Source organism: Empidonax traillii, unplaced genomic scaffold (assembly GCF_003031625.1).
Source record: "Empidonax traillii isolate 1590-97213 ecotype Southwest subspecies unplaced genomic scaffold, ASM303162v1 scaffold271:size677799, whole genome shotgun sequence".
Taxonomy (NCBI): Eukaryota; Metazoa; Chordata; class Aves; order Passeriformes; family Tyrannidae; genus Empidonax; species Empidonax traillii.
In genome coordinates this window covers 425,695-444,859 of record NW_020955464.1, presented here as the reverse complement: position 1 = coordinate 444,859, position 19,165 = coordinate 425,695, and the positions used below count along the sequence as shown (strand labels likewise).

General features: G+C 37.3%; 1 protein-coding gene across 3 annotated transcripts in view; it reads left to right on the top strand.

The window, feature by feature from the left end:
- Window positions 1-19,165, top strand: part of MYO3A (myosin IIIA) — a 115,809-nt gene that overhangs the window by 68,672 nt on the left and 27,972 nt on the right. For 2 of the 3 annotated variants that reach the window (XM_027889720.1, XM_027889721.1), the window contains exons 18-26: window positions 1,382-1,508; window positions 2,489-2,699; window positions 4,710-4,857; window positions 12,160-12,313; window positions 13,486-13,574; window positions 14,294-14,423; window positions 14,544-14,714; window positions 16,699-16,778; window positions 17,401-17,478. In XM_027889720.1, the coding sequence (XP_027745521.1) occupies window positions 1,382-1,508; window positions 2,489-2,699; window positions 4,710-4,857; window positions 12,160-12,313; window positions 13,486-13,574; window positions 14,294-14,423; window positions 14,544-14,714; window positions 16,699-16,778; window positions 17,401-17,478 (1,188 nt within the window). The remainder of the gene's footprint in view (window positions 1-1,381; window positions 1,509-2,488; window positions 2,700-4,709; window positions 4,858-12,159; window positions 12,314-13,485; window positions 13,575-14,293; window positions 14,424-14,543; window positions 14,715-16,698; window positions 16,779-17,400; window positions 17,479-19,165) is intronic. The other variant, XM_027889722.1, reaches the window with a different exon arrangement.

The following is a 19,165-nucleotide window of genomic DNA, read 5'->3' as shown; positions in this document are numbered from 1 at the left end:
ATGAGACAGATCAAGACAGATTTCAAGCACACTGGAACAGGGCAGAAAAATGTCAGCAGTTATACGTACTGTACAGCATAATGGCAGAAGTTTAGTTATTCATTCCTTTGCATTTTAACTGTGTTTCTAAGCTTAAAATGAAAATGATTGTTTAATCCTAGGTAAACTGTGTGCCAATTATCCTCAGCATAATTTTTTAGAGTGAGCTTATCTAGTTTGTCTTGCTGTCACTGGAATCATTAATTTAGTAACTGCTAGATTAATTTCTGAAAGTGTTGAAAACAAGATCAAGTATTCTAGAGCAATTAAGGATTTTATCTGTCTAAATGATGCCTGACATGGTACCAGCGAACTATTGAATATTATAGATAAAATGTCGTGCAATTATGAAAAGTTCATTGTTATAAAATAGCAATCACATTTGCCAAACTGCTTCTTATAAAACTACTATAAAAGTTTCTAACCTGCTATTTATAAAACACGCTATACAAAATATACAGTGTCAAAGATTCCTAGTCTGCTTTGCAGGAACCCCTCAGCATTTCTGAATAAAAAATGCTCAGATCATCAGGTATACTGATAAACATTCACAGTTCAGATGAAAATTTGCAATTCAAATCTAAATCAAACCTGCAATGAAAGGGTTATTTTACTAATTCCAAATATAATTTTGTCATATATAAGTTCCTAAAATAATTTATTGTATATATCACTTCACTGTCCAGAGTAATAACAGCCATTTTCAAGGCAGTGTCCCTCTTCAGAACCTACTGAATAATTTGAAATTTAGATACGTGTAAGTAAAGTCCATATTAGGGTGCTTTGGTGAGTTTGTAACTGATGTTTTGAAGGGTAAAGTGCTTCACTGAATCAGAGATGTGAGATCTCAGCCTTCTCTCAGTGAAACTCCTGATGACATTGGTGGGGACAATACAGACCTATTATTTGGAGTACCTTTGTTTCCATGATCCAAGAAACCTAGAAGCAGATTTTTTCTCTATCTTTGTTGATCTAGGTGTTAATTTTTTTAGACACAGTTGTGCCTGCAGACACAGTGAAGGATAGATATAAATAACCTCGGAATTCTTTCTATATAAGAGGATATGTACACAGTGTTTCATGTTTTCCCTACTCCATGTCAATCTTGTCCTGCCAAAAAGTATGGGAAAGAGATTAGGCTATAGTTTGTCTTGCCCTCTTTAGCTGTCTTGAAAACCTTCGCTGAGTACAGAAAAAGAATAATTGCTGAGAAAAGTATTCTTAAAAGTAGTGGGCACGTGGCAGACAAGAAACAGCACACATGGATGTGCCCATCGCACAAACCACAGAGACAAATCTACCTGGCTATTAAGCATTGTATCTTTTTTAATATATTTTTCAGGAACTTGGAAGTGTGTACAGTGTCCTGGCTGCCATTTTAAATGTGGGTAACATTGAATTTTCTGCAGTAGTATCTGAACATATGATTGACAAGAGCAACATTTCCAACCCAGTAGCCCTTGAGAATTGTGAGTGATTTTTTTCTTGATTCTAGATTGTTTTTCTTACTGTTTTGTTGGCAAATTTATTTTATTGCAAGAGAGTTATCAAGGAACCCGTATTTGCGTGGAAATTTTGCAAAAATTATTAAAAGCTGAAGGTCAGTTAATTCTAAGCCCACCTAAATTCAAATGCAAAAAAAGAAAAATATTTCCATGTTATGCATCTTATTTGACTAACCAGTTCACTGGTATACAGGAAACATGACTAATACTGCAGATGCCTGAAAAGAAAATCTTTGGAATTTTTCCAAGGTTATTTGAACATTTGATGGAGAACCTTATTAACACATTGAATGGTTTTTTCCCAGTTTCTTTCTCAGCTGCTCATTACTTGTTCCCCACATGTTCCCCACATGTACTGAAATACAGCTCACTAATTCTTTGGAAGGGATGCCTTACATTATGGGCTGCTGGGAGGTGGAGGAGGCAAAGGGGCAAAGATTGCAAGAAATCTGCTACACTTTCTCAGTTATTATAGTTGGGGAGATAATGAAGTATTCACGCTATCTTCTTACATGTTTTCCTGCCATAGATAGAACAATATTGTGGAACTGGGAAAGAAGCACCCCTTATTTGGAGCAAAAGGAAGACAGCAGTGGCTTGTATGAGTGGATTATTACTTAGAGAGGTATTCACACCTCACAGTTTCAGTACTTCTGATGGAGTCACCTAGATTCCCTAGCATTTCTCCCTAGACTGTTTGGAGAAACAGCCTCCTTGATAAAGGAATTTAGAATCTATTCATTGACGGTAGTAGAAGCTAGGAAGGTTGGTTACTAAATTAGATACTGACACTTGTTTGGTGTGAAATTCCTCATTAATCATAGTTCAAGACTTTGATTTGGTCCCTATTCGTAATACATTGCACTTGCAGCTTTGTTTGCAAAAATGCCTATTTCACCTTCCAAAATCGGCCTTTGAGCTATGTCAGTGACCTTCCTTCCTAGGTGCATCCTTGCTATGTATTCAGGCAGATGAACTGCAAGAGGCCCTCACCTCTCACTGTGTAGTGACTCGAGGAGAGACAATTATTCGTCCCAACACTGTGGAAAAAGCCACTGATGTCAGAGATGCCATGGCCAAAGCACTGTATGGACGCCTCTTTAGCTGGATAGTCAATCGCATCAACACTTTACTCAAACCTGACAAACATTTAAGGTAAAAGAAGTTTTTCCAGAATAAAGAGAATTTTTTTTCTGTGGGAATAATATTGTCTACACTAGAGCATTTAGTATGCTCATGTTGTTTTTCTCTGCTACCTTTTTGTTTATGACACCACCACATCAAAAAATGTTTTGTCCTGTTCCTAGTATATAATGTAAATACAGTAGCTATGGATAGCACAGGCATCCAGTGTTTTACTATTTGACCTTTATATGTTTAACCATTTGTAAATTACATACGAGCTACTTTTTCTTTTGTAATTTTTAGGGTCAACTTTTGACGTTTGTTGATTTTATAGATCAGATTCTGCTCTTATATACAGTGATGCTGTTGCTTTTGTCACTTATTATGAGCATGGTTTCATATATGTGTGAGAATAGCTTTCACATTTACTGAAGTTAAATGTCCACTCTACACTTACAAAGTGACATTTTAAACACAGAGACAAGAAAAATATTGGGAATGAGGATGTAAGACATTTTGCAAATTAATCAAAGAAGAAATTATGTGGTTTCTGTTGTAGATCCTATATGTCAGAGCTCTCTGTAGTGGAAAAGGGGCAAACTTATAACTACCTTAAAACAAACAGCAATAACAAATAGCTTTGGTTTGCAAATCTGGATTTGATGGATTTTTTTTTAAACATCAGAGGTTGCAATCCTAAAATTTGTCTAAACTTTTAAGTATTTGGTTACAGAAGAGCAACAGTAAACGGAACTTTAATCAGTAAGTGAAAGGATGAAATTCATGATAGATAGGGCAGCACTGCCAGCCTGTGTGCCTCTCTCACTTGTCTGTTACAGAGCCCTTTTCAAACTGAATACTTACTATGCCCATGAAGAGGAAGTAAAATTTAACCTGAAATGTTCACTATACAAAAAAAAAAAAAAAAAAAGAAAACAACCAGAACTTTGCTTTGATTTTGTGGTAGTAAAATAATTTGCACCTGCTATTTTTATGTAATTAGCTCTGAGAAGGAATGAGGCAGACAAATTTTAGCAGTTTATTTACAAACATTGTAATTTTGAGATAGATAAAATAGTCACCAAATTCAGGTAAAAAACAACAAATACATTTGTTCCCTCCACAATGAAATGCTTCTTTTTTTGAGATGGACTTCACAAAGAGGTTCAAGTGTATGAAGGGGTGTATTGAAGCTGATTCTTAATTTCTGATTTCCTAAATCTTTATTTAAAAAAATTGGTTACAGATAGCCCCTCAAAGGGATTTTATAGATAATATGTGCTTTATTTTTTACTTTCCTCAGAGAAGACAATAATGTCAGCTTCAGTTTGGTATAAAATTATATCCTCTTAATGTTTTTGCTTCAGCACATAAACATTAGAGCTTTTTTCAAGTTGCAAAAATGATCATGTCTTCAGTATGCCTTAGCTAAAATATCAAACTAAAGTTTTTACTAGTAGTACTTCTCTGGAATTTAATTGATAATTCAAATTCATACCACATTTCAGTACTTAAAGTAGTTATTTAGATGCATAAAAGGTCTAGCTATTGGTTCTTTTGACTTTATTGTTAAAATTAATAATTTTAATTGTTGTGAGTAAATAATTAGAAGAAATATTATTTTGTGACAACAGTCTTTAATTTAATGCTGTTGAGTAAAGCCTGTGTTATTACAAGAGAAACAAAAAGAACTGCATGTTTTTTTCTGTACTTTGGTCAGCTGTTTACAATAGAATAATTACTAGCAAATATTAGTCTAACAATAAAATTGGAACTTCCCTATTTGCCTACCAATTGACTTGGTCATTAAGTGATTCAGTATATTTAGTCTGCAAATACAGTAATCTTTGAATTTATCTGCATTTATTGTATTTCAGAGAAAAAAATTATTGTCATTTTAAGAGGTATCTGGTTTAGCAAAGATTATGCTATGTAACTGGTGCACAGATTAGGCCCATGATTTTCCTTTGTGAAATTATAATTAAGATAGTCAGTGTAAAATAAAGATATAACAATGGAAAGTTTATTTCATCTTTGCAGTGAAAATGATGATGGTTTGAACATTGGAATTCTTGATATCTTCGGCTTTGAGAACTTCAAAAAAAACTCTTTTGAACAACTCTGTATCAACATCGCCAATGAACAAATTCAGTTCTACTTCAATCAGCATGTCTTTGCCTGGGAACAGGTATGTGGGGATTATTTTGATAAAGCTTTAATATTGCTGAACATATAAAACCTCAAGAAACTACGTTGTTCCTTCTCCATAATAGGTTGTAAATTGCAGATTATAACAAATATTTTTTGAGTATGTATTCTGTGAAGCAGTGCTTGCTATTTGCCAGTAAAATGCCTACACAAAATGCATTAAACTCGAAATTTACAGTATCTAAGCAACATAACACAGTGATAATCTGTTTGATGCAAATGCAATGTTGTTTTCTTGAGAAATAATGAGTGTTGTAATGTATGATTCTATAGTAAAAAAAGAAATGACTGGTAACAAAATTTTGAAAGTGTAGTGTTCATAATAGCTTACTAATAAGCTTAATGAACACCGAAATTCCGTTATTAAAAACTGCAAATCTCACAATTATTTTGTTCTTGTTCCGAAACTAGATCATCTCAACTAAATAATGATGGATTTAATCTAAATAATTTAAAACAGAGAGAAAGGAAAAGTGTTGTAAATATAAAAGTTTATGAAACTGAAGAGGAGAGTGAAAAACCTCAAAAAATATCATCTCAGCTTTGTAAATAATTACATGATAATTAAATTAACCATCTTTAAATCATTATTCAGTATTGTTATTTGAAGAAATAGCATTAACAAAAAATATTAAACTTGATGAAAATAGAAATATTCCAGAATTCTGTATGGCAGAACAGTCAAAATTCAAATTGTAGGTGAAATAATACTTTTATTTTTTTACTGGAATTATTGGGGTTTATGATACACAAATAAAAATCCTCCTGAATACTAATTTTAGTTAATAGTAGAAACAGAATATTTTGTCAGTGTTAATCACTGATTGCTTTAAGGATAAAACAGATACAAGTTTGGAATGTGTCTCTGTATGCAAGTGTGTACATGCATGTGCCAGTCTAGAGCTGTACATATCTATGTATAAAATAGAAGGCTTTTTTTATATGGATCAATGCTTTATCCTCTTTCCAATTACTTCAGGAAAGGCTATCTTGCAGTCTTAGACCTTGTAGTTATTTTTATAGATTTATGTGCGAGATTCTCAGACACAAGTATTTTCTTGCTTCTAATACCATCTAAAATTCAGAGAAAATTTAACCTGAACTACTGTAATGACTTAGGTGCCTTCTTTCTGAAGTTCACAAATTCACACAAGCAGGTCGCTTGGCTACTGCTGTTTCTAACAGTTGGAAGATGGAAATAGCACAAACTGCAGCACCCTTATTTATTCCTGTAAATTCAAGCAATGACCAGGTCTCTTGGACTTGCATATGTCCACTTGGCTCAAATGTTCCCTAACTCGATCCTCGCACACTGAGTCTTTCTTCCCTCTGTTGTCAGGGATCTGGGATTATCGGTAAAGACCAATGCAAAGAAGGCATTGAATGTTTCAGCTTTTCCATATCATCCATGCTTGCTCAGCAGCAGGACCACATTCTCCCTAGCTGCCTTTTGCTGCTGATGGACCTGCTTTGGCTTTCCTGTCCCTATCCCTGTACACCAAATATTGTCTTAGTATTCATTCTCTTTTTTAACTAGAGTCAAGTCTTGTTCAGTGTAATCTGCCTTTACTTGTTTCTAAGTATTCTGATGCAGAACATTTTGGCCAGACCTGTATTAATGCAGAGGTTTGTGGTGTCACCATGTAGTAGGAACAGAGCCCTGCTGCAGCAAGGTCAAGGTGGTTATTTTGCTACTGCGCAAGGGATGATAAGATGGGGGAGGGGAAATTAACTTCTTATTTTGACAATATCTAGTTTACCCATTTCTCCCTGTAGGAAATTAGGACAACAATTACTGACCCTATGGAAGGGGAAGCTGATCTTTATTTACAGACTCTCTAAGTACTTCAGCTTTACCCATTTTCAGTCATCTCTCATAGATGTCATTGACTCTCGGCCATATAGAATGCACCACAATGTGTTCAAGTGGTCTGCCAAGGATAATTTGTGAGTGACTCATTGAATAAGGGACACCAGCTGGCAAACCTTCATCATGTCTCTTAGGTTCTTCTTGCTGCAATAGTTTTTGGACAGATCTTTTACAGCCTTTAGCAATTGTCAGTTGTTACAGGGCAGTTCTTTGCCTCAGAACCTTATTTACTTCAGCCACTATAATCTTCAGGCAAGGTCATTATCTGACTTTGCTTTCTTGAAGTATATACATCTTTATGCCTACAGTCCATTTCCTTGTTGGGTTCGTAGGAAAATCATGTATGACGTGCTGTAACCTTGCAGTCATCCTCCTGTTGTGAGATTTAAAGGGTGTTCCACTAACTACCTGTCTGCAGTGTGTTTTTATGTAAGTGAAGGCCTTCTGTTCTTGATGTAAGCAACACCTTCCTCAGTTTTATTACTATGAACAAGCGTTCTGCATTCAAATCACAGGCTGTTCTTCTAAGACTCTTTTTTCTGATGCTTATACACACATTTCCATTCATATTTCATTTTTACCAGTTCTAATGTTTATATTGCAAATGTCCACATCTGAACCATAATACCAACCAAGTGCACGTCTACTTTAATTTACATCATGCCACTACAGATTATATCAAACTTCATTACATTATCTTGTAACAGTCTCCAAAGATACTAGTACAGCAGTGCAGAATGAGCTGTATAGATTAGGTTTGTGCAGATGTGGGTGTAAATCCCTCCCTTTCAAAGACAGGAAATGAGAAATTATTTTGTGTTACAACCCAATGGCACAGATTGATTTGCAGTATAGTCATTATAAGACATTGCGTTTCACTTACTTATGACATGGTTGTTCCAGTTTTACATCACAGAAACAGCCTTCAAAAAAGTAGGTGGCTTCAGAATCTTTTCTGTTGACTGCAAGGACTCTCCTGTGTTAACACCAGTAATATACTTTAATTGTAAATACAAGCCTACCCCTCCCTGCACACAAATAAGAAAAAGCAATTTGAAAGAAAATATAATTGCTAAATGTTCTATACAGGGAGAAAAAAAAGGAAACATTTTCAAAATCACATAACTGAATTTGTTCTTTTTTATGATACAGTGTATCACTTATGTAAAAGCCAAACATTTGGATGGCCCCGGCAGTTTGCTGATGTATCTGCCTGACTTTACAAATTACTTTACATGCAAGGGTTTGTGTCTCCATCACTAAAAGACACTAGTTAAGTTTACAGGAAGGCTGATGCCAGCAGCCACCAAGGCCTTTGTGTTGACTTTTCATTAGCCCAAGCTGATGGTTTTACTGATGTAGCAATCCTGTCGCTGGGAACCCAGGATAGTGTCTCTTCACAGCCCTGTGCAAGGCCAGACAGACATGTCAGATTGTTCTGTGCTACCTCAAAAATCTGTAACATGACACTGCATTGCAGCCTGTAGATCCACTCAGGGAAGACTAAAAATTTAAATTATTTCATACTTCCCTCAAGAGAAGTAAAATGGATAGGTACATTGTTTCTTCCTTCTTTTCCCTGTTTTGCCTTTTTCAATTCCTTATCACATCCAATTAGAGGAAATCTGACATATCTAGTGGGAAGTTGAAGCCTAAATCAGTTAAATATAGTTTAGTTCATAGTTAACCCATGTCGACCTAATAAGTAGTGATTATGTCACAGCAGAAGGTGAAGAAGTTTGGGCAACTTGAGCAAGTTAACCTTATAGGGTTGAACTTTGTTTTCAGTTTTGCAGGTGATAATAACCTATTGTTAGTGGTTTCATTTCTGTATCTGACTCTGAAAAGTGTTCACAGTTTTGCTTTCCATGGAAGTGTGGCCTGAGAAAATACAGCCTCAGTAGTGACAGGAATTGTAGGAATGAACAATGGTACTGTCACAACCTGAGGCTCAGGGTGTCTGCTAGCGCAGAGTGTCTGTGAAGTCAAATGAAGGGAATTTATTCTTTATTGTTGACTTAATGTTTGCATTTAAGAATAAAGGCTTTTAGGCCTGAGTGCAATCTTCTTTCCCTAATTTAACAGAAAGACTGAGGTGGGCAATATAGTTTAAGAAAAGATAGTGTAGATTCCCAATAGTCAATGGAGACAAATAGATATATCACTGTTTCTACTCACTGAGGAGAGAATGTGGGCTCTCAACTTAGTTGCTACTTTAATATGTCCACCAGTCTCGCTGGCACAAGCTTTTTTTTGGTTAATATTAAGCAAAGCAGAACTTTTGGACCTTCAGTGCCATTCTTTGAGATGTTTCCCTTATGTATTAGATACTGATGCTAGTAAATTTTTGTCAGTTCCATGATCTGCAGGTCACATTGTCCAGCAAGACAGCCTTCCCTTTTTGTTCTCATTTGTGATTCCTCCATAAAAAGTAAAAGGTGTAACAGCGATAGCTAAAACATTGTGGAAAGTGGCAGGTTTGCTGTCAGTTGGAAGGATGATTCTTTTTGCATTAAATGTATGTAGTGTTTATTTTACTTTCTTATGACAATTTAATCTTCTGCTTTAAGCTGGAAAAGGTTCATTCTGAGTAAATCTCTGGTGTTCCCATTTAAACCAAAGTGTCATCGTAACATGTTCTCAGAAAAATGCCATTATATTATTAAACATTAAGACCATTTCCTAATGCATTTAATAATTCATTGTTATTAAGTGAAATCAGGTTGCACAAGCTAATGTTAGCTAGTTTTGATCACAGAAAAAATGCCATGCAATACTCAGATGAGATGGGAGCCCAATTAATAGTGTAACTCAGTTATTCCATTTGACCTCCCATCCACAGGAATACTTTCTAATGGATTATACTTCAGAATTTCAATCAGCAGCTATTTTACAGAGCTTTCTTGTCACAAAACATCATGGGGTATTATAAAATCCTGTAGCTGATTCATCTTATTAATTCAAATAAGATCTATTTCATTACAGTTTTATGATGTGCATCATCAAGGCTTTTATACTTTCTACTTCTATCCTAATAACATGGTTGAAACCAGCATTGCATTAAAAAATGTATTACAGTATCATTTCTGAGTCATCTGTCACACTGGTGCCTGGGAGACTGGGTTATCAGCCCTCCTCCAGGAGCCCATGGAAAGTGATGGAGTGAACTCCCTCCGTATCCTACTGGGCAGATGGCAGCATTGCCAGAACTGTCAGCGCTGGCTGACACTCGTTCAGTTGTCGAGGTGCACACAAAAAAGTCTGAATGGTCACATATGCAGCAGGCTTGGAGGTCAGGCCCTGCGTGCTGGCCAGGCAGTCATGGGAGCAGATGTTGCTGTTACAGCATAGTTTAGTACAGCTACTACAGAGCTCCTTTCTTTTTCAAGGAGAACACTTTTATCAGTTCTTTAAACCAGCCTCTCTCACAAGCATTTGACGTTAGAAAAAGTTAATCATTAGACAAGTTGGTTGTGAGAGCTTATTGGACGATGTTCTCTTCTGATAGATTCACCCCGAGCAAATTCCACTGATAAGTGTAGTCTTGATAATGCTAAGCAGCAGCAGTTGGTTCCATGAATTTAACATCTGTGTGTCAGTACAGCTGTAGCCCTTGGTTAAGCTGCTCCTACCCCGGTGTTATCTTTAGGAGATAACACAGACTCATTCCCTTTCTGCCACCAGCTCCTACAGGTATATAATTAACTTTTTGCCTCTATCAGTGATATATTTATTACTCTTCTGTTGTGTCTTGCTACTCAGGTCATTGATTAAAATAAAAAGCAAAACTCTACCTGTCCACTGCTTCAGGGCAGACATGAATGAAGTTAATGTTACATGTCTCAGATGAGGAGCCCTCATTGGGCTGTAGGAGAGATTTTTACTGATTACACCCTTGTACAGCATAAAAACTGAGCCATAACCTATCCTTAGAGTGAAGAGTGTCCTGGGAAATTAGATCTATCTAGATACTGGAAGGGTTTAGGTATATATTTCATGTCGTCTTTCAAATGGATCAGCAGATTTGTTTATTTGTGCCTGTATGTCCAGAACAGTGTTATTATTTTATCCCTTCTGCTGTTTCTCTCTAGCTTAGAGATTAAGAGGTATGAAATCTAATAACATGTGCTTTTCTGTTGTATATGGTAGTTAACTTCTTTTTCGAATGCTCAATGTATTGCCTTCTTCACTCATTCAAACTCGAGTGAATGACACATAAGGAGAGGTCTTTCAGGGTCAGAGGTCTTTGAACTCATTAATATTAACCATCATTCATGTTTATGACACTCTTTTCACAATGAATTCAGGATAGCAAACCTGTGATGTTAACACCATACATGAAAACAACACCTTTATGAAGTCCTATCCTTTGGCAGAGGGATGATTTTTAAAGTAGATCGAAAGGCTTAGCTGTGTTTCACAGTACAGCCTGCACAGGACTGATGGCAGATCTACTACAAACAGGAGCACCGTGCAAGTGGATAACTGCAATTTCTTATGTAATGCAGGCAAACATAGTGGAGGTGTGGCAGGCCCTAGAGCATCCTTCTCTTGGTAAATCTATGCCTGTCCTCTGCCTTGCTAAAAGATTAAGGAAGGTCATTCTTGTATTCTTCAGTTATAATCTAAATTATATTCAAGATAAAACTATCACAACACACTGTGGACACAACACTTGTTATCCTTTTCTTTTCAGTCTGGTGGGAATCCAAAGATATTTGCAGTCTTCAGGAGAAAACCAACCAGACAAAACCAACCTAACAAACAAAAAACCCTGCCCCACCAGCTTTTCTGTTGTTTTCAAATCTTGGGGATTACCTTTCCCTAGTTCCTTAAAAGGAGTGAAAATGAGGTAGAGGCAAATCTGAGCCAATTTATTTAATTTTAGAACGTATGTATACAATTCTTCAATTATTAGAAAGTATGTGCACCTTCTCCTCTTCTTTCCATTTTGAGGAGAGTGATCAAACAAGTAAGGCTGTTGTAATCTGTGGTCACTTTCGTAAATCTTGGCTACTGCGCATCACATAGATGTGAGCAATGAATTGGGAATGTAAATCAAGCTCTAAATAGTTAAGAAATATTTTCTACATTGCAGACCAGGGAAGTAACTAGACCCTGAGGTCTCCATCTGCAAACACTATATCTTCTTCAACTCTGTTTTTTTAATTTTTGCTATTCCTGGAAAGTATCTTTCTTTACCAAATATGCCCCGGAAATATTGAACTTACATATTCAAAAGCAAATATCTCAACTTTGCAGAAATTTGTTTCTGCAAAACCTTGATGTCTTTAGTCCCGAGGCATAATTTTTTAATGTAGTTTTAATTTCCTACAATTAACAGTTTGTGAATTATGTCCTGAAGTGGTTCTGTATACACAGACAAAACATGCCTTCTGTTGCTTGCTACAGAATGAATACCTTTATGAAGGTGTGGATGCAAGGGTTATAGAATATGAGGACAACAGGCCCCTTTTAGATATGTTCCTGCAGAAACCAATGGGTTTATTGTCTCTGCTGGATGAGGAAAGTCGATTCCCACAAGCGACAGATCAGACACTTGTAGGTGAGTATATGATTTATTTCACAGTCTTGCCTCGTGTTTTCTGTTAGATTTCTGTTTGACATGGACAGTTTAAACTACATACTAGTTATGTTCTGGTGAGCCTCCATTCCAGTGTCATAGTATGTTTGAGGGAGACCTGCATGTAGGGATGGTTGTGTCCTTGAAGTTCATAAAGAAACATTAAGATTACAAATGAACCTAAGTTGCTGATCCAGGTTTCAAATTCTCCTGCCTTCAGGATTTTTTAGCTGTAGGGTTTGAAAGGTAAAGATCAGACTGAGTTAAAACTCTAGGTTCATATGCCAAGTACACTGTTTGCAAACTGAGTCATCAAAAATCTCTGAGATTTTTGATGAGCCATATCTGAACTTTTTTAAGAGTAACGGCTGTAAACATGCTTCGGTGCCTTTCAGCCAGTTATACTTCCTGGTTTTTTTTCTATTCAGAAATTAAAATTAAAACACCTAAATGTGATGTAATTCAGATCCTGAATATTTTAGTTCTGCTGAGTAGTTGCGTTTCCCGTTGATTTAGTTTAGTCATATTTCTGTGCAGATAAATCCTTGTTTCGCATGTGCAAAGTGTCCTATTAAAATTTTATCCAACACCCAGGCACAAAACCTAATAAATCCAGTAACAATGCCCATGCCAAGAGCTTGTTGTCTTTCTATCCTCATACTTTTTAGTCTAGAGTACAGAGGCCCTCAATCAATCAGTAAGTGCTTTCTCATAATTCCTCAAGGGATCTTTAGGAAGGATTACTACATTGTTTCATATATGAAGATCTAAACCTTGGAAAGGCAAGTGTTGGAAGTGTTCAAAAAACACGTGGATGTGTCACCTGGAAACATGGTTTAGTGGTGAACACAGTGGTGTTGGGTTAATGGTTGGACTCAATGATCTTAGAGGTCTTTTCCCACCTTAATGATTCTATGATTTTCTGAGGTCACACAGAAAAAAATTGGTATGAAGTAAATAACTTGTCCAAGAGCTTCCATATTCTCTATCCAGTGCCTTTTGTTACAAGACCATGATGTCCTTGAAAAAATCAGTTTCTGTTTTGTGCCTCTGCATTGCCAGAGAAGTAAGGTAATATACTTAGAGGGATACAGCTTCAGAAGAAAAGTATTGTACAGTAACTCCAGTAAGATGAGCTATGTGTTTCCTTTCAGAAAAATTTGAGGATAATTTGAAGTCAAAATATTTTTGGAGACCCAAAAGAGTAGATCTAACCTTTGGAATTTATCATTATGCAGGAAAGGTAAGTGACCTGATGATAGTAGTTGGGGATTGTTGAGTGGTAGAGCTGGAAGAAAATAGAAGAGGTCAGCTGGATTGGTTCTCAGCTGTCATCTCTTCAGGCCTGACATGGGAATGTTGGTGGTGCCTTACATGTCAAAAGTAAACTGAAAAGTTATTATCCCTCATAAAAAAGAAAACAAGCAATATCAGGAATGTATTTTTCTTAAATGTCACCAGGTAAATAAACTGGCTGTAGTATAGAAGATCCAAAACACAACTGTTACGCAATGCAACTTAGTGCTCTTCCTCTTAGTTCCTCAAAGCCCTGTGCCATGCTTGTTCCCACTGCTTCTAATCAGGATACCACTCTTTTCTTCTACTTCCTCCTACACCCCATGAGCCTTACTGAGTTCTGTACTACTGTCATTGCCCAGATTTATCCTACTGATAAATCCATGCTGGCTAAAGCTACTGTTAACGTATGTGCATTAGGGAAAATAAATGTCTCAAGCTACTTTGAAATGATGGATTCGCTTTTAGTGATCTGCATCATTTCTCAGTATTGAAAAGTTAAAACTTTCAGTGATCAAAAAAAAAGACTGCAAGCAAGAGTGAGCCCGATAGCTGAAAAACTATCTGTGTATCTTCTTCATATATTAAAAGCCATATGCCAGAATGCTTAAATTTACGATTGCTTTTCAAAAACCAAGAAGATACATAAATGCACTTTTTAAACAGGTTCTATATAATGCAAGTGGATTCCTAGCCAAAAACAGAGACACTCTGCCAGCTGATATTGTACTGCTACTGCGATCATCTGAAAACAACCTGACACGACAGTTGGTAACCCATCCTCTTACAAAAACAGGTATTGCTATTGTGGTAATCTTCGTAGTCTTCTCTAGCCTTCATGATGAACACTGCTAGGTTTCATATGACTACTCACTGATGACATTACACACTTTGTGGCTTAACTTTCCAACCCTAGAATCTATACAGAATGGAGCCCCAGCCATCTCAAACTGCAGGGGAGGGATTGGTCTGGTCAAGTGCCAAGGAAATGGTAGAGACTTCTTTCAGGGTCCTCTCTTCAGGGTAGGGGAGCAATACAGGGAGTGGAGTGCATCTCTTGAGTTGAGGACTGAACAGAAGAGATCAGGTAAGTCACTGGCCTTTTTTTGGGCATGGCATATATAAATTGCCTGTTTTATCTCAGTGCAATTTATCCCTAAAATACTCGAGAATGAAGGTTGGGGCTCTTAACATCTGCTGCAAAGAGTGAGGACACACTTCTCAATTTACTCAGTCTTTTAGTCCCTTACAATAGGTGACTGATGAGGTCCTAGTAGTAAGCCTTTCTCAAAGAGTTCATAAGTTGAGGTGGAGGAATAAGATTGGCTCTACAGAAATTATTCCTAAGTTGCATCTTAGTTGAACTATGTCCTTGCAAAGTGTCCTACCTCCATTTTAGGGTGATGGGTAAGTCTCCTTACAACCAGGTTCTTATTGTGTTGTAGTATTCCCTGTGTGATGGCATTGATGCCATACAGTAAGTACTTTACAACTTAACTTCCTTGTACAACTACATGGGAGACGTATTTCTAGCGGATCAGAAAAGCTAAATTTGAAGAGTCTAATGGAAATTTCCCTAAAATGTTATCGTAGCTTACAGAAACTAAGGTTTTGGCAAGGCTTCTATTCTTCACAAAGAGAGCTTTTGCTCATGGAATGCAAAATTTGGTCTTGAAGTTCTATTTTAAGTGAGTGTTCCTGGGAAAGCACAGAGCTCAGTGTCCTTGCCTGAACTTTTTGACTTGTGGATATCTGCTAAGATACTAATAATTTCTGTAGAGTCAAAGTAAGGGTCTACATGGTCCCAAGAACTGACCTCAAGTCTTAATGTTTTGCATGATAATTCTGGAAGCTGTTTTAGTCTTCTTGTTAAATATTGCAAAACCATCCATCTGTAGCCAACCAAAAGTTAGATTTCTGATCTGTTATTCATCTAAAATCAGTGAAATTGTAGAGGTTTACCCAGAGTTCAGCCCATCTTGCCTATCTCAGGTGTTTCTCTTAGAGCAGGAAAAATACTGAATAGAGCAGGGATTCCTGTAAACACCTCACTTTTCCTTCCCACCCTGTGATATTCAGCTGAACCCAAAGGAGGCTTAGCTCTTGATATCTTCACATAACATGTGATGCATTAGCTCACCATGCCATATATTTGCAGCTGTTATTCCAGCTCTTACCCACATTTTACTGATAGCAGCTGAGCACAGAGAGATATAGGCTCTCCCAGTGGAGAGTGAGATCCCAGAGGTGTTTTGCTGTTAGCAGAAGCAGTGGCAGTGTGCAGCACTGGTTAAGGTTTATCAACACAGAGAGATATGATGGAAAGCTCAGCAGAATTTTCATTATTCCTTTAGAAGACAAGTGTCAGTGTAAACCACGCCAGTGCACCTAGTCCTTCAAAGTCATCATGAAGGTATTGCTTGATTAAGTATTTCAAGGTTAGAGTCTTAAGACTATGTCTGTGCTAGCAAACCAAACAGAGCCAGTGAACAGTAGCTGAAACATTCCCAAAGGACTGCCCATTCTGATGAATGGGACAGGTTTGGATCATCTCAGCTACTTGCCTCTCAGGGATACCTAGGCACACAGCAAGAGAAAGTACACACCAGCAATGGTTTCCAGCAAGCTCTGTGGAAGTAAGGTGTTTAGCTGTTTGAGTCATGCCATGTCACTTGCCCTCAGGTCCAGAGAAGGGTGCTAGCACTTTATTTTTTTTAACTAATATATATGTAGCATTAGAACTATAGTAGTACAATAACGTTCTTTGAGTAAAACCACATGGATACTCTAAGAGGTATCGTTCTTACCTTCTGCAGCAGTCTGGGGGTTTTTTATGATCTAGTAGATGGCATATGAGCTGAAGGAGAAAAATCATCCCTTTTCATCTTCATGCAGCTTCTTCAAAGCTTGTTCCAAGGGTGAAAGGGGAAACAAGGACATACCCTGAAAAACTGAACAACCTTTCTAATCATATGGTTACAATGGAGACATGAATAAGATGGTGCAGCATCAGTTTTAGTTTAGATGAGATGTAAACATTTGCTAGGTTGCTTTTTTCCATTTTCCCATAGGTAACCTGGCACACACTAAAAGCAAAACTACAATCAGTTACCAAATGTGGACCTCCCAGAAAACAATAAGTCATACAAAGGTAAGAAAACCAATTTTGTGATTCTGCATTGAACATTAATTTAAACTAGAAAGGCAATACTGGTTTTCGTATTAAAACCTTAAAACCTTCCTTGGTTTTTCTCCCTCTCCTATTTTCTTTTCTGTTTAGCTGGATATCTTTGTGTTGTGCAATTCATATTCCTTCCGTGAGGTAAAAACCTAACATTTCCCTTCTTTCTGGCTATAGTTTTATAAAAACTTCAGGGGAAAAAAACACCATTATTTCCTAGCTGTACTGTAGCAAAAAGAGAAATTAAAATATTGGTGTGGAGTATAGCCATGTTCCATAGGGAACTACCAAAATAACAGTGATGATGGAATACCTAAAAGGACCTCAGACATTGTCAGGTTATTTGTGGCAGTTATTAGATGCTCTGTTACCAAATTGTGCCCTCTGTGTGTGAACGTTCGTGTATTGTGTTACCAAAGTAATGTAAAGTGCTGGTGTAATTGATTTGTGCTGTGATCATGCTGTAACTTTTGCCGCTTAGAAAATTTTTTTAATTATTTATGTTCTCTGACGGATGTCTTCTTGTGGCCTTAGAAGGGTGCTACAGGCTCACTAGAGCTAAAAAGTGTAATTTCTTTCTTCATCTCTATAGAATGAAGCAGGAGATACTGGACATCATCCTAGAGAGACAACCAGCATGAAGACACAGACAGTTGCTTCTTATTTTAGAGTAAGATATCAAATCTTTTAATATAGATTTCTAGAGTGCAATAAATATTTATCCTTTCACCTTTTGAAATGCACCAGTTTACTTAGAGTCAACAGTGATCCATTTAGAGTTTGTGAACTGCATATATGATGCAGTGGTTTGTGCAGCATAAATATCTAGAGAAGATTGTGATGTTTCATCTTTAGTTATACTTGATTACACAGCCACATGGCTGTCATGATGATGTATGATGATCAATATTAATCTTCACTTGCTTGTTTTTCTACCAAGGAGATAAAGGGAGGTTGAACATTAATGGTATTGCATTTCTTTAGGAGTTTAGGAAAAAGGGCAAAGTTAATTGGAAGCAGGAGCTCCAGAGAATGTTCTTGATGGTCACTGCTCAGAGGCTGTCGTGAGTCAATCCTTGTGGCTCCTTCAGCAGCTCTCTGGACCGTCCCAGACGCTGGCTGTGATGCTGGTCTTGCAATAGAAAGTAGCTGTGAAGAGCATTCTTTCCTCCAAATTGGTGCACACAGTTGGTTCACTTGAGTTCAGCTCTGAATTTCTAACTCTTATTTAGTCATCTGTCTCAGCAAACCATAAAGCGGCTCAGGTGATATTCATAATGAATTGGATGCAGGACTCAGAGAAATACTAAGTTTGCCAGCAACGCTAAACTGGGAAGAGCTGTCAAGCCTTTTGAGGGCAGAGAGGCCCTGCAAAGAGACCTCAGCAAATTAGAGAGATGGGCAGTTACCAACAATATGAAGTTTAACAAGGGCAAGTGCCGGATTCTTCACCTTTAAGTGGGCAACCCTGGTTGTGTGTATAGACTGGGAAACAAGCAGCTGGAGAGCCATGCTACAGAAAGGGACCTAAGGGTTCTGGTCGATGGCAAGTTCAATAGGAATCAGCAGTGCCCTGGCAGCCAGGAGGGCCAACTGTGTCTGGGGGGCATCAGGCAAAGCATCGCCTAGGTATCATGGCAGTCCAAAGCTGCAAGGTGTTCTAAAGTTCTAGATGGGAAAAATACTGAATCTCATTCAAACCCAATGTCTGTGATTCAGTGCATTATCAGCACATTGAGCATCATAGCCTGCAAATGAGTTAATTATATTTACACTTTTCTGGTACTATTTTCTGTAGTGAAAATCCTTGCTCAGATCGTGCTAGCTAATGCTCTTAAATGAAGATTCAGCTTCAGCCCCACTGGTTTACTCACACACAGAAATCTATGGTGATTGAGAAAAGCATATGCCACCTCAGACTGCGTGGGAAAAAAATTATCCATTAGCGTGTCCTACTTGTTTGTGTTCAATTGGCACACTAGTGATGGAGCTAATTAAGCACTTTGCTGCATGATGCAGCTTCTGTCCAGAATGGAATTGCACATTTTAATAGGAAACATATGGCTCTTGACGTCCTACACTGGTTTCATGTATCCAACCTACTGCTGAACAGCATTACCTCCTGGCTACTTCTTTCTGTTGAGTCAGGTTGAATCTTGAGGACTGAGTCTATTCATTTGTGTTTTAATAAGATCCTCCCACGAAGCAATTTTGCACAACACCAGTCAAGGTTGTTTACAGCCAGATTCCCCTCAGTTGGCATGGGAAGCTACAAGCTGCATCTCCTCTGCTAGCCCGGTACCCTGGTGAGGTGGGAAAAATGCAATTTTGTGATTTGTAAATAAAATGCAAAATTG